This window comes from Lipophrys pholis, assembly GCF_963383615.2.
Source record: "Lipophrys pholis genome assembly, chromosome: 4".
Taxonomy (NCBI): Eukaryota; Metazoa; Chordata; class Actinopteri; order Blenniiformes; family Blenniidae; genus Lipophrys; species Lipophrys pholis.
In genome coordinates, this window is record NC_137637.1 from 2,421,411 (window position 1) to 2,433,326 (window position 11,916).

The 11,916-nt window shown below is 44.1% G+C and overlaps 1 protein-coding gene across 5 annotated transcripts; it reads right to left on the reverse strand.

Moving 5' to 3' along the window:
• Positions 1-4,365: 4,365 nt before the first annotated feature.
• On the reverse strand, positions 4,366-11,492 carry tomm34 (translocase of outer mitochondrial membrane 34). 5 transcript variants are annotated; one of them, XM_080461258.1, is made up of 9 exons: positions 11,103-11,492; positions 10,194-10,336; positions 9,834-9,933; positions 8,971-9,123; positions 8,737-8,903; positions 7,981-8,128; positions 7,502-7,628; positions 5,440-5,545; positions 4,366-4,829 (listed from the first exon to the last, which is right to left on the reverse strand). In XM_080461258.1, exons 2-8 carry the CDS (start codon positions 10,321-10,323, stop codon positions 5,444-5,446), a joined length of 927 nt encoding a protein of 308 aa, XP_080317384.1. In that variant the 5' UTR covers positions 10,324-10,336; positions 11,103-11,492; the 3' UTR covers positions 4,366-4,829; positions 5,440-5,443. The 5 variants fall into 5 exon arrangements, with proteins under 5 accessions (XP_080317384.1, XP_080317383.1, XP_080317381.1 ...); XM_080461257.1 differs by having other exon boundaries at positions 4,366-4,853; XM_080461255.1 differs by having other exon boundaries at positions 4,366-4,925.
• Between the last annotated feature and the right edge of the window lie 424 nt (positions 11,493-11,916).

An 11,916-nucleotide genomic window follows, 5' to 3' on the forward strand; every position in this document is an offset into this window, starting at 1 on the left:
AACAACTATTCCAACTCTAGTTTCACCTTACATGTTAACAGGACAAAATGTAAAAGACAATTTAAAGTGAAATAAAGGTTTTATCAGTTCCGAATCAGCGCTCTTCTGTTTATTGCTGCCACTAGCCTCGTCGGTCTGCATGTGCTCTGACGCTATAGGAGTTCCTGAAGCTGCACAGCGTTATGGGGGGGTGTTTAAAAGAATTTGAGGCCGAATAAGTTTTATTTTTATCTGCTTTCCACAAGAGGAAAACACGATGTGAACAAACTCGTCTGCTCGAAGCAGGATTTTAGCTTCGCGACGGGACTTTAGTGTAAACAGCTTTTTGGTGTGCCTGCCTTGGGCCCCGTGTGGTCTCGTCTTGGAGAAGTTTCAAATTTACATGGAAAAGGCAGAAATGCTGAAAAGGATGTAGTTGGCATGCCACGCCACAAGTAGGTGCTGTTGGTGGCTTTTTGTGCAACGCACGGCAAACATTAACGGGAGAACACAGACATTCTAGTGGACAGACAACCAAGTTGGATTGTTATTAAGGTGGCTGTCAAAATATAAGTACCAAGTCCAGGAGAATATGGACTGGGAGTCGTGACACGTTGTTCTGATTGGCTCTACTGAGCATGTGCGGGAGCAGCATTTCAGAAAAGTTGCGTTTTCTCCAGATTCACTGGAGTTGGACTCTCTGGCTTTAAAGTTTTCAGTGGCTCTGAGCACCGTTGTCGTGTAAACGCAAAAAAAAAGGTTTGTTTTCACGTTGCAAACATGAAAACTGAGCAGAGGCCTGTTCCTACAAAGCTCATTTCATCTCAATGATATTTTAGCATTGATTCTGCATTTTCAGAACTACTGCAGTGGTTAACTTTTTGAGGTATGTTGCCATGGCAACAGGCTGACCAGCTAACCTGAGGTTTGTATTAAAAAGCTGCAATCGACTTGGCAGAGTGACTTGTGGGTTGATTTTCGGTAGTTAACTTTTCATTGAGGTGCGTTACTATAGTAACTCGTGATGAACGCTGATACCGAACACCTGAACAGCGAAATTGGATTTCTGCTTAACGAGGAAACTTAATGGTCAAACTTTGGTTTATGGTACTATAATAGTAGCAAGTTTTCTTAAAGTCTTTGACTTAGGCCATACTACAAAGAATGTTTCCTTTTTGAAGGTGAAATCTGTCATAGTACTAACAAAACTACTGTTAAAAAGGTCATACTATGCAAAATTCACTTTCTAAAGGTTTTCCAGCAGTACTCATCGTCCCCATACCTGGACTGACGTCCCAGAAGTGAAGACAGTCTGTCCTCTCTGTCCCTGGCTTGTTTCAGGTTTTAAAAAGTGTGTTGCTCCAACCAGCCAATCAGAACTCAAACCCTATATAGTGTCATCAGGGGTTTAGCCAATCCCCTTCAAGGTAGGCCCTCCCTTTGACTCCTCCCACAATAAGGCAGCTCTGCTCTGGCACATGGCACCACGACAGGAAGTACTTCCTCCTCTTCCCAAGATGGGCATGTGTGGGCGGAGCCAGTGGAGCTCACCTTCAGCGCTTTCCCACCAACAAGAACCAGGTTCTAGTTCAGGGCCGGTTCTTAAATGAGCACCGCCAAAGAACCGGTATTTTTCCCATCAACAGAGCCAAAAGAGAGCCACGTCATTGCGTCACTCCAAAGCGTGAGACGTCACTGATTTCACCGATTTCACGCTGACAGCGCTCATACAAGAACCAGGAGACGGACATTATTCATTGGTTTAGTCCGGGTCGCTCCATCTAGTCCGAGCTGAACCTGAGATGCACCAAAGAGCCAGAAAACATTTCGTCTCTTCGTATCTCTGCTGGTGTTTATTTCACGTCCGTCTTGTTTTAGTCCGGAGCCGCGATCGTGGATGAGTTTGGGCCTTATTTTTTAACATTTCAGCATTACATTGTGAATTTCTGCTCCTTTCACTTTGTTTCTGGATGTGTCTGAATCAAATGCTTCAACTTCGGAGGAGAACAGAGGTGTATAGTGAGAGAACGCAGCTCTAAAAGCTGATTCCAATGACACAATAAACACTTCACATGAAGCCATTAAACGGCTCATTTTATGCCTATAAACTCCAAGCTTTCATTTACAGTAGTATGTAGTTTGTTTTTAAGTTGCTGATGAACCAAAAGTCTGGCTTCATTATAAAGAAGTTCTGTAGTTAGAAAATAATAATGTTTCTTAGCAGAGCGCAATGCAGCCTCATGCAGACCTCAGCCTGCAGTCACCACGCCATACAAGACATGAAAGTGAAGTTACTTCCAATCATGTTAACACCAAAAGCCTGAAAAAAAATCAATGAAAAACTGCTTCTAAATTAAATCCGACGTAGCCGACTGACAGCGGAGGAGCTCTGCAGCTCCAGAACCACGGCTCCGCAATCGCTGATTAAAGAATCTCGTTCCCACGCGTTATTTTCTCTATCACCGCTCCGGGGCTCCGTGTTCGCCGTAGTTGTCAGAATGCCCGTTCAACCCGCCTTCTTGGTAGCGATAACTCCGCCCCCACCCGATGACGTGTCAGACCCCGGTCTGGCTCCGTTCTGGCCCTGCAACGAAGTGGAGCCAGCTTAGCACCTGATAGGCCGCAGCTTTGGCAGTGGAAAGACAAAGAACTGGGGCTAAGTCTGGCCCTGGACCAGAACTAGAACCTGGTTCTTTCCAGTGGAAAAGCTACAGCAGATTCTGAAAGCAGCTCCTACGATCCAATATTCAAATGGAGGAAAATCAAAGAAAAACTAAACTTTGAATCCAAAGTTTTGGACCAACGAGACCAAGTGGAGGAGTTAAAAAGCTGGATTATATGACCACTTTAATTTTTCTCCAGGGTATATTACTATTAAACGTTATGCTGAACACTCGGGGGGGCCTGTACAACAGAGCAGTAGTTCAGCTCTCTGGTGTAACTTGAGGGTTAAACTTCGATTGTCCATAGTAACCTGTCCTGGAGGCGAATAAATGCCAAGTAAATTAAAGCAAAAAGAATGTGTCTTCCATTAACGTGGTGGCGGTTACCTTCTCGTTGAGGTACTTTGCCATGGATTTCGGTTCACTGGGTGGCTTCAGGCTCAGTCTTTGGTTTTCGGTACAGCTTTTTATCGAGGAATGTTACGCTGGAAACTTGACCAACCAAGCCGAGACATTTCAGCTTTGTGAGGTAACTTTAAGGTGAACTCCGAGTTGTCCTTCGTCTGGATAATATTCAGTTACAGCTTCATAATAATGATGTGAGGGTCACAACACTTGAAGCTCAGGTTCTTCCCGTTTCCACAGATCATCAATGAGACGTTCCTGCCCCTTCACTGGAGTCCACCTGTGGTAAATTCAGGTGATTGGACAAACGGTATGTAAAAGGTCCCGTGGTGAACCAGACATGGAGTCAAACGATCTGTAGACCTCCGAGACACGACAGTCTCCCAACACCAACCTGGGAAAGGGTACTGGACGCTTTGAAGATCTCATTGAGCTCCGTGACCTCCATCATCTGTAAATGGAAGAAGCTCAGAAGCGCCAGGACTCTTCTAGAACTGGACGTCTAAACCGAGCCGTCGGGAGAGACGGAGCTTCCAGAGGATCGACCGTCTCTTCCGTCAACCAACCAGAAGCCTGGATGGTAGAGTGACCAGATGGGCGACACGTCTTCGTAAAAGTCACGTGGCAGCTCGACAAAATCCTCCCAAGGACTCAGGAGTAGCAACACCAAGTTTACACGTACCAAGTTTTACAGACAAACATATTTCCCCCTCTACATTTACAAAAATAAAATCTTTATTTACAGACCCGCATGTTCACCTGGTTCAGAGCTACAACGGGCAGCCGAACCTGTAGGGGGCAGTGTAGCGAGAAGCATGAAGCCATGATAGCCAATCAAGAGTCCTGTAAAAAAAAATGTTACGAATTGTAAATCTCCAGCTCCCCCCTTTAGATGCAAACAGAGAGACAGAGTTTTTCCTGAACCTCCACTGTGGGGGAGTTTTAAGGACTCATCGTCTGCATTTATACATAAACCAGCTGTGAGTTTCCAGAGAACATCTGGGTACGTGTAAACCTGGCCTGAAACCCGAGCTGAGATATCAGTGATGACATTTTCATCACGTATACACGGTGCCACAAAAAAACGAACATTTAAAAGTAAAAATTTTAAGGTTATTCTGGCTGTTTCAGAGGTCCAGCCCATTCCAGATGATAGTGGGCTGCATGTGGGGAGTTGGACTCTGCTGCCTGACATGGTGGGCTGGTTTATGTAGACTCCTGATCTACACAGTAAACCAGGCTCATTCAGGAGCACATTGTGTTGGAGATCAGCAGCTGTGGCATCAATTTTTCACCAACGTATAAAAGACTAGTCATGAAGATTTCTCATTTTTATTTGCTGTTAAAACAGAAGCAGGTGACAGAATGTAACAAATAAAAGTCAAGAGGATGAAATGAATCAGTGAAAACAAACGCAGTCGGGGTGTGGACGCTCAGGTGGAGCTTCAGGCAGGATGGAGAGCGACTGCAGGTCAATGACACCATGAGGAGGACGAGAGCCGACTGGGCACACATGAATCCTGACGATCACATGACAAACTGAGCAGGACGAAGAGTAAGAACACTTTGATCGGCGAGGGGAAACCGAACCGTCGCCGGGGTTCAGGATTCAGCTCAGAAGCGAGGAGAAGTCCGTTGATTGAAACTCAAGACTGTCAGTCACACGAGAAGAGGACAGGTTTTCCTGAACGAGACACGGTTTCCACGGAAAAGGTCCAGTGAAGCTGACGGAGTCCATGTTTGGGTGTTTGGAGGTGAAGCTTCCCCTCGACGTCGCCTCACCTCACATTGAACACAAGGTCGGTTCTTTATTGGTGACAATGCATCAGGTTACAGAATCTTCACGTTATCCACAAACGTTTCCATGTAGTCAAACCTCTGAGAAGCAGAATATTAAGTCGACTACCTGAGAGGACAACACGAGGAGAAGCTCACAGAGTGAATTAAACCTTCACCGGAGACGAGTTCAATCATTCAGGGATTAAATCAAAACATTGGGGGGATTTTTCACTGCTTTCAAATTGGTTTTCTATTAAACCTGCATGTGTTCTACATACGCACAAACACACACACACACCAAAAGCCGACGGTGCGACAACCGATTACGATCGACGAAGGTAAAAGTTTATTCTCCATGTAAACCTAAAGACAGTTTAAGTTCTGTTCATATAAATAACTTTAAATACCGAATGAGTTGAAATTTGACAAACCTAATTTTTTCCTGTACACACGCTCAGTTGTCAGAAGTCGCTGTGTGTGTGTGTGTGTGTGTGTGTGTGTGTGTGTGTGTGTGTGTGTGTGTGTGTGTGTGTGTGTGTGTGTGTGTGTGTGTGTGTGTGTGTGTGTGTGTGTGTGTGTGTGTGTGTGTGTAGGAGCTTCTGGGGGAACAGACCTCCTCACTGCTTCTTCTGCACGTCCTGCAGCAGCTTGAGGGCGGCACCGTTCTTTGGTTCCTCCTGCAGGAGGCAGTGCAGATCGTTCACGCAGGCCTGGAGGTTCTGTGGAACGACAGGAAGCAGAACTTTAGGAGGCTGAAACGACCCGGCGGTGGAGGAACCGACGAGAAACTTTCCCCAAGTACCACGAACCAACACAGGAACTCTGCATTTGGGTAGAAATCCATTTCCAGAGTAAAGCCTCGAGTGAAAACTCTGTAGTTTTTTTCCGTTCTCGTATCAAGAAAAGTTTTGCGTTTACATAGCAACATTGTTGAAAGGCAAAGGGTTTTCAAAAAGTTGCGTTTCCACGGAGAATGAGCATTTTCAAAAAATATGGAATGACCCCACTGTCCCGGGGGGATTTTATCTAAAAATGAAATAGTCTTACTAATACCAGGTCAACCACCAGGGGTGATTCTGAAATGACTTTTACAAATGACCTAGATTGCCTTTCTCTGTTAAAGGTTGCAGAAACTAGAAGACTATGGGTACGTCCGAATTGTCCCTCCTATCTCCTTAACTATCGACTTTTCCTTAAGTTTTTGGTGTGGCGGCCATGATAAGGACTGTCTGAATTCTCAATAAGCAACGGAAAGGAGGCTCAGTGCTTTCTTTAGAACCTCCTTTAGCCTAGGAACCACCGATGCTTCCTTTAGAACCTCCTTTAGCCTAGGAACCACTGATGCTTCCTTTAGAACCTCCTTTAGCCTAGGAACCACTGATGCTTCCTTTAGAACCTCCTTTAGCCTAGGAACCACTGATGCTTCCTTTAGAACCTCCTTTAGCCTAGGAACCACTGATGCTTCCTTTCACAAAGGACACCAGCTCATGCTGCCCCACAATTCCTTGCGGCGACAACATTTAAAGGAACCCGCTCATCTAAGCGTTCAGGGAAACTCAGGATGTCGGTAAAAGAGAGCAGACCATGTAAATTACCAAAGTAATAATCTGCCTTGAACAACTTTAAAAAAAAAAAGTGAATTTGGGTTTTATATGATTTCGTCCATTTTCAGAAACTTAGTTTCGTACGTAGTTCTTTCCCCACCATGGCAGACGTCACTAACTAACGCCGTCGCATTTTTATGACATCACTAAGTGAAAGTGCGGTCTGACTGCCACACTAACGTGATCTCCTTTCACTAACTCCTTTAGGAAGCCTCCTAACACCTTTCACTAACTCCTTTAGGAAGCCTCCTAACACCTTTCCTTAACCCCGTGACGTCATCCAGGGATTAAGGTAAAGTCCATAGATAAGGAGATAGAAGGGAACTTTCGGACAGTCCAAGATATGGCTGATCAACAACCAAACTTGTGATCATTAGGAAAACCATGTACTTTAAAATATATAAAGTTTTACAAATGGCACTTCACTATGTCAGACTACTGAGTAAACACTTTAGGAAGAATTATTTTACCATCTTTGTCTTTGATTTACCATATTGTTTTTATATGTTTGTAACCTTTTATGGTTTTATGTGGGACAACGGGTGGAAATTAAACCTTCTGCTAATCCAGCATATTTACAGTAACCTGGTGAAGAGAAGGTTGTTCATTAATATGCACTGTCCCGTCCAAATAAACTAAGAAATGAATGGCATGAAAAAGTTCCACCTTGGAAACCATTCTCAAGAAGTTGTGTTTTCCGAGCGCTGTCGTGTAAACACCCAAAACACGATGAAAGTTTTCCATTTTCACGTGAAAACGTGGCGTAAATGGAGCCTGGGCCTGTACTAGAGTACAATTCATCCTAACGAGGATATTATGGGGTGAGTTCTGGGTTTTTAAAACTACTACCTTTAACTGAGGCATGTTGCCATGGTAACATGATGACCACCTAGCCTGACGTCTGTATTTTGAAGCGGTTTGGTGGCTCTGTTCAGGAGCGACCTGGAGAAGTTCCTTGATGGTGGCGTCGTACTTTAGGAAGCTTCAGGAACTTTGGAAGTGAAGCTTTAAAAACTGGACCCGAGTGAAGACTGGAGACTCCCCCTCCCGTCTGGACGTGCAGATCGTTACCTGGAGCTCGTAGTGAGCCTGAGCTCTCCTGTAGAGCGCCTTCACATTCCTGCCGTCCATCATCAGAGCCTCGTCGCAGTCTCTGACGGCGTCTCTGTACTGCTTCACCGACAGGTAGCACAGCGCCCTGACACAGTCACACAGTCACACACACACAGTCACACACACACACACACACACACACACACACACACACACACACACACACACACACACACACACACACACACACACACACACACACACACACACACACACACACACACACACACACACACACACACACACACACACACACACACACACACACACACACACACACACACACACACACACACACACACACACACACACACACACACACACACACACACACACACACACACACACACACACACACACACACACACACACACAGAGTTATTTTGAGACATCTATTGAGTCTTAACAGTGCTCTTTCTCCTGCGCTCGCTCCTCACCGGTTGGTGTAGGTCGTCACCTCTGTGGGGTTGTGTTTCAGGCTCTGACTGTACTTCTCGATGGCCTTCTTATGCTCGTTTTTCTTCACCAGGGCGTTTCCTTCCTCTTTCATGGTCTGAGCTTTCTTTATGTCTTTATCGCTGGGAGCTGAAGAGAAAGAAGGATCAGGAAAATAAAACACTGACATCCGCTTAAAGGAGTCATATCATCCAACTTTTCAACACTTTACTTGGTCTGGTTGGTCCAGAATTCAAAGTTTTTGAAAGTATTCAAAGTTTCTTGTTTTTCCTCCATTTGAATATTGGTTGGATCATAGGAGCTGCATTCAGAATCTGCTGTGTCTGTGTGAGCTGGACTGGCTCCGCCCACACATGCCCATCTTGGGAAGAGGAGGAAGTACTTCCTCTCGTGGTGCCATGTGCCAGAGCAGAGCTGCCTAATTGTGGGAGGAGTCAAAGGGAGGGCCTACCTTGATTGGGATTGGCTAAACCCCCGATGACACTATATAGGGTTTGATTTCTGATTGGCTGGTTGGAGCAACACACTTTTTAAAACCTCAAACAAGCCAGGAAGAGAGAGGACAGACTGTCTTCACTTCTGGGGCATCAGTCCAGGTATGGGGACGATTAGTACTGATGGAAACCCTTTAGGAAGTGAATTTTGCATAATATGACCTTTTAAATTAAACTGATGAGTCCCGTTAGGTTTTTTTTCTTTACGGCAGAAGGTCGGAAGATGTCAGCAGGTGGTTGTACCTGGTTTGTTTGGTTGCGTGGTGCCGTTCTGCTGCTGTGTCGTTGGCTGTGTGGCGTTCGCTGCGGTCTGAGAAAGTTTCTCCTTGACGGACAGAGGCACGGTGGGGATGGGAGGAAGCTTTTCCCTCCACGAGGGGCCGTCTGCCTCTGTCAGCGCCTTCGTCATCCTGAAACAAACCGAGTCAGTACCGAGACATTTCCATCATATTTTATTACAGATTATTCATCCTTCACCTGTTGGTGCCGTCCTGCGCAGCAGCGATGTTGCATTCGATCTGCAGGGCTGTCTTGTAGTCGATGTACGCCAGCCTGTAACGCTCCAGAGCTTCGTATGCCGCAGCACGACGCAGCAGAGACTTCACATTGAAGGGAATCAACTCCAGAGACCTGAGACCGAACACACACCGTCACAATCCAGACAATGAAGAACCTTTCACACAAATTAGACGACTCTAATCTTTAATCTAACACTTTAATCTGATCCAATAGTGTATTTTCCCCAAATAATCAGACGACTGTGCATACATACCAGTTGATCTGACATATACAGAAGAGCGAGAGATGTTAAGATATAAATAATTTACCTGCAAGTATTTTATGCAGCTTTAGCAGTTTGGCTACTGGTCAATCGCCATGACAACCTACAGAATTAATCCAGTGGTCCTGAAATTCGGCTTTACAAAGCGTGCTTGTGACTTTCACTTTTGTTTTCTACAATGAGCTGTCAGGTACCTTTTGAAGTGAAACTTTGACTTAATATTATTCCCTCATTGCTCGGTATTAATACAAACACACCGGGACAAAACTGCATTAATTATGTTGAAATGTTTTGGGTTTTTTTTACAAGTTAAACATTTTAAATAAATAAATTAACGCGTTATTTTCAACAGCATCAATTTAAATACATCTGAAGTGATTATTACAACCATCTGATCACTCCCATTCTTCACATTTTCATGGTCAATTCGTATTTAAATACACGTCTGGAATCGTTTCATTGCCCTAGAGGCTGACAGATTAAATCTTAATGGCACAAGAGAAATATCACAGAATAAAACTACTATATAAAATAGGCAAACTACAATCAAGACACTCACGCGTTGCAGTCTTTAATACATTCCCCACAGTTTCCGTCCTTCAGGTAGCTGGCTGCGCGGTTCGAGTACAGGATGGCCAAATCATCCGGGTTCTTCTTATCTTGGAAGGATAAAAACCACAACATCCAAATCATCTCAACACAGAACGATTCAAGTGTATTGAAACAAGAATAATCACCTAACAAAGACAGACTCAAAATCACAAAACATCAAGAAAATAACCAATAAAATTCTTTCATTAACAAGACATTGTGACGCCATCGTAGTGATTTGTCTGAGGTCTGTTTTCTGGAACGAAGCGTTCCCACTTGAAAACGTGGTGGCGTGAACAAGGTCTCAGCTGACAGTGTGAACACTCACTGGACTTCTCCAGCTCCTTGATGGCCTGGCTGTAGAAGTTGGTGGCGTCTCCATACTGACCCGTCTTGAAACATTCGTTACCGGCTTGTTTCAGCTCGGACCAGGACCGGGACTTGTGTTTCTGAGGCATGTCTTCTTCTGAACTGGGAACAAATCAAACACGAGTAATCATCTTTTATCACGGCATGGAAAGAAAACAGAACAGAACAAAACAAAAACATAAACAAAAAAAGGGGGCCTGAGTTTATTTCAATGGTCACTTTGGTGATAAAATCAAATTTTGTCTTAATCTGACTTGTATTATTGTTAACGGGGATGTAATGTGTGTGTAGCTGTTGAAATGTTGTGCATTAGTGAGCATTTATAATGAATTTAACCATGTTCAAATGTCCTGTACACTTTAGCAAAGAAAAGAACTTAATGTAATAAATGATCGATTATTATTATAACTGTTTACAAACCAATTAGTTGGTAGTGCAGGTTAGATGGCTGCTGGTAGCTGGTACAGGTTTTTCTTGTGACATTAGGTCGACAGCAAGCAACAACGGTCATCTATGACATTTTATTTGCTCATAAGCGACATTTAAATTATCATACAGACCAGCGAGGTGAACCACGCTGGTGTTTCTCATTAACTGGTTTCCCAGCTAACTGGTGACCAACGTTGTTGCTACTCGTACCAGCGGATGTTAAAATACGACTCACAAAATGTACGACACTTCGAAATTTTAATATAACTGAACGGGACAGCTAGGGATTTCTGTCGGGTTTTTAAACATCTGCCCACTATAGCGGCAATAACGGACATTAAAGTACGTCGGTTACAAGTTAACAGGGGAACCAGTTAATCCGAAACACCCGGTGCTAACCGCCTAAGCATGCTAGGCTAACGTTAGCAGCGCTTCTTACCGGCTGTTTGCTTCTTCTTCTCCTCCACACACCGGGACGACTACCGGCTCCGTTTGCTGTCTGTACCCTGAGTGAGCGCCGTCAGTGTGTTCATCACTCGGTGTGCTTCCCCGGCTCGTCGTGTGTCTGTTGACCGGCTCTGGACGCGAAGAGACGCTTGGAACTCTCCCGGTGATTCTCCGAACTTCTCCGACTCCGCTCGAACGTATCGGTTTCGCTTCGGCTGAACGCTGCGTTCAAGGACCACCAGAAGTGTGGGTTTTTGACAACTCACAGCAAAATCTCTGCCGCCAAAATGGCATAAAACGAATGTTATTGAATCTAGAAACGACAAAAATTATTCTGAAAGCATTATATAATATTAACTCGTTTTGTTTATCATTTGTTCTTGAGGCTACACTTTGGAATGATGGCTCACTTGTACCACAGCCCTAAACGCACCACTCGCAGGAGCGGGTCAGTTCAGTTTCTATTTTAGGTTTTCAAACTCTCGCGTTGATTCAAATAAACTGCTGTTTCATGCTCTAATTTACTTAAAATTCAAGTGAATTGGAGCATGAAACAGCAGATTATTTGAATAAGCCCTCTGTATATTTTTAAACAAAACGTTTAAGTCCTAGACGTTTTGTTTTAAAATGGGCTTATTTCAGCCTTTACCCTACAATCCATTAAAAAAAAAAAACCTCATCAAATAGATAATTGTATGGATGTTTTATATTGAAATAATTTCAATTATTAACCCTCAAATATGTTTGATTTAAAATAATCTCAACAATTTATAATTTACACGTCTGTATTTCACTTTTGTTTTTAG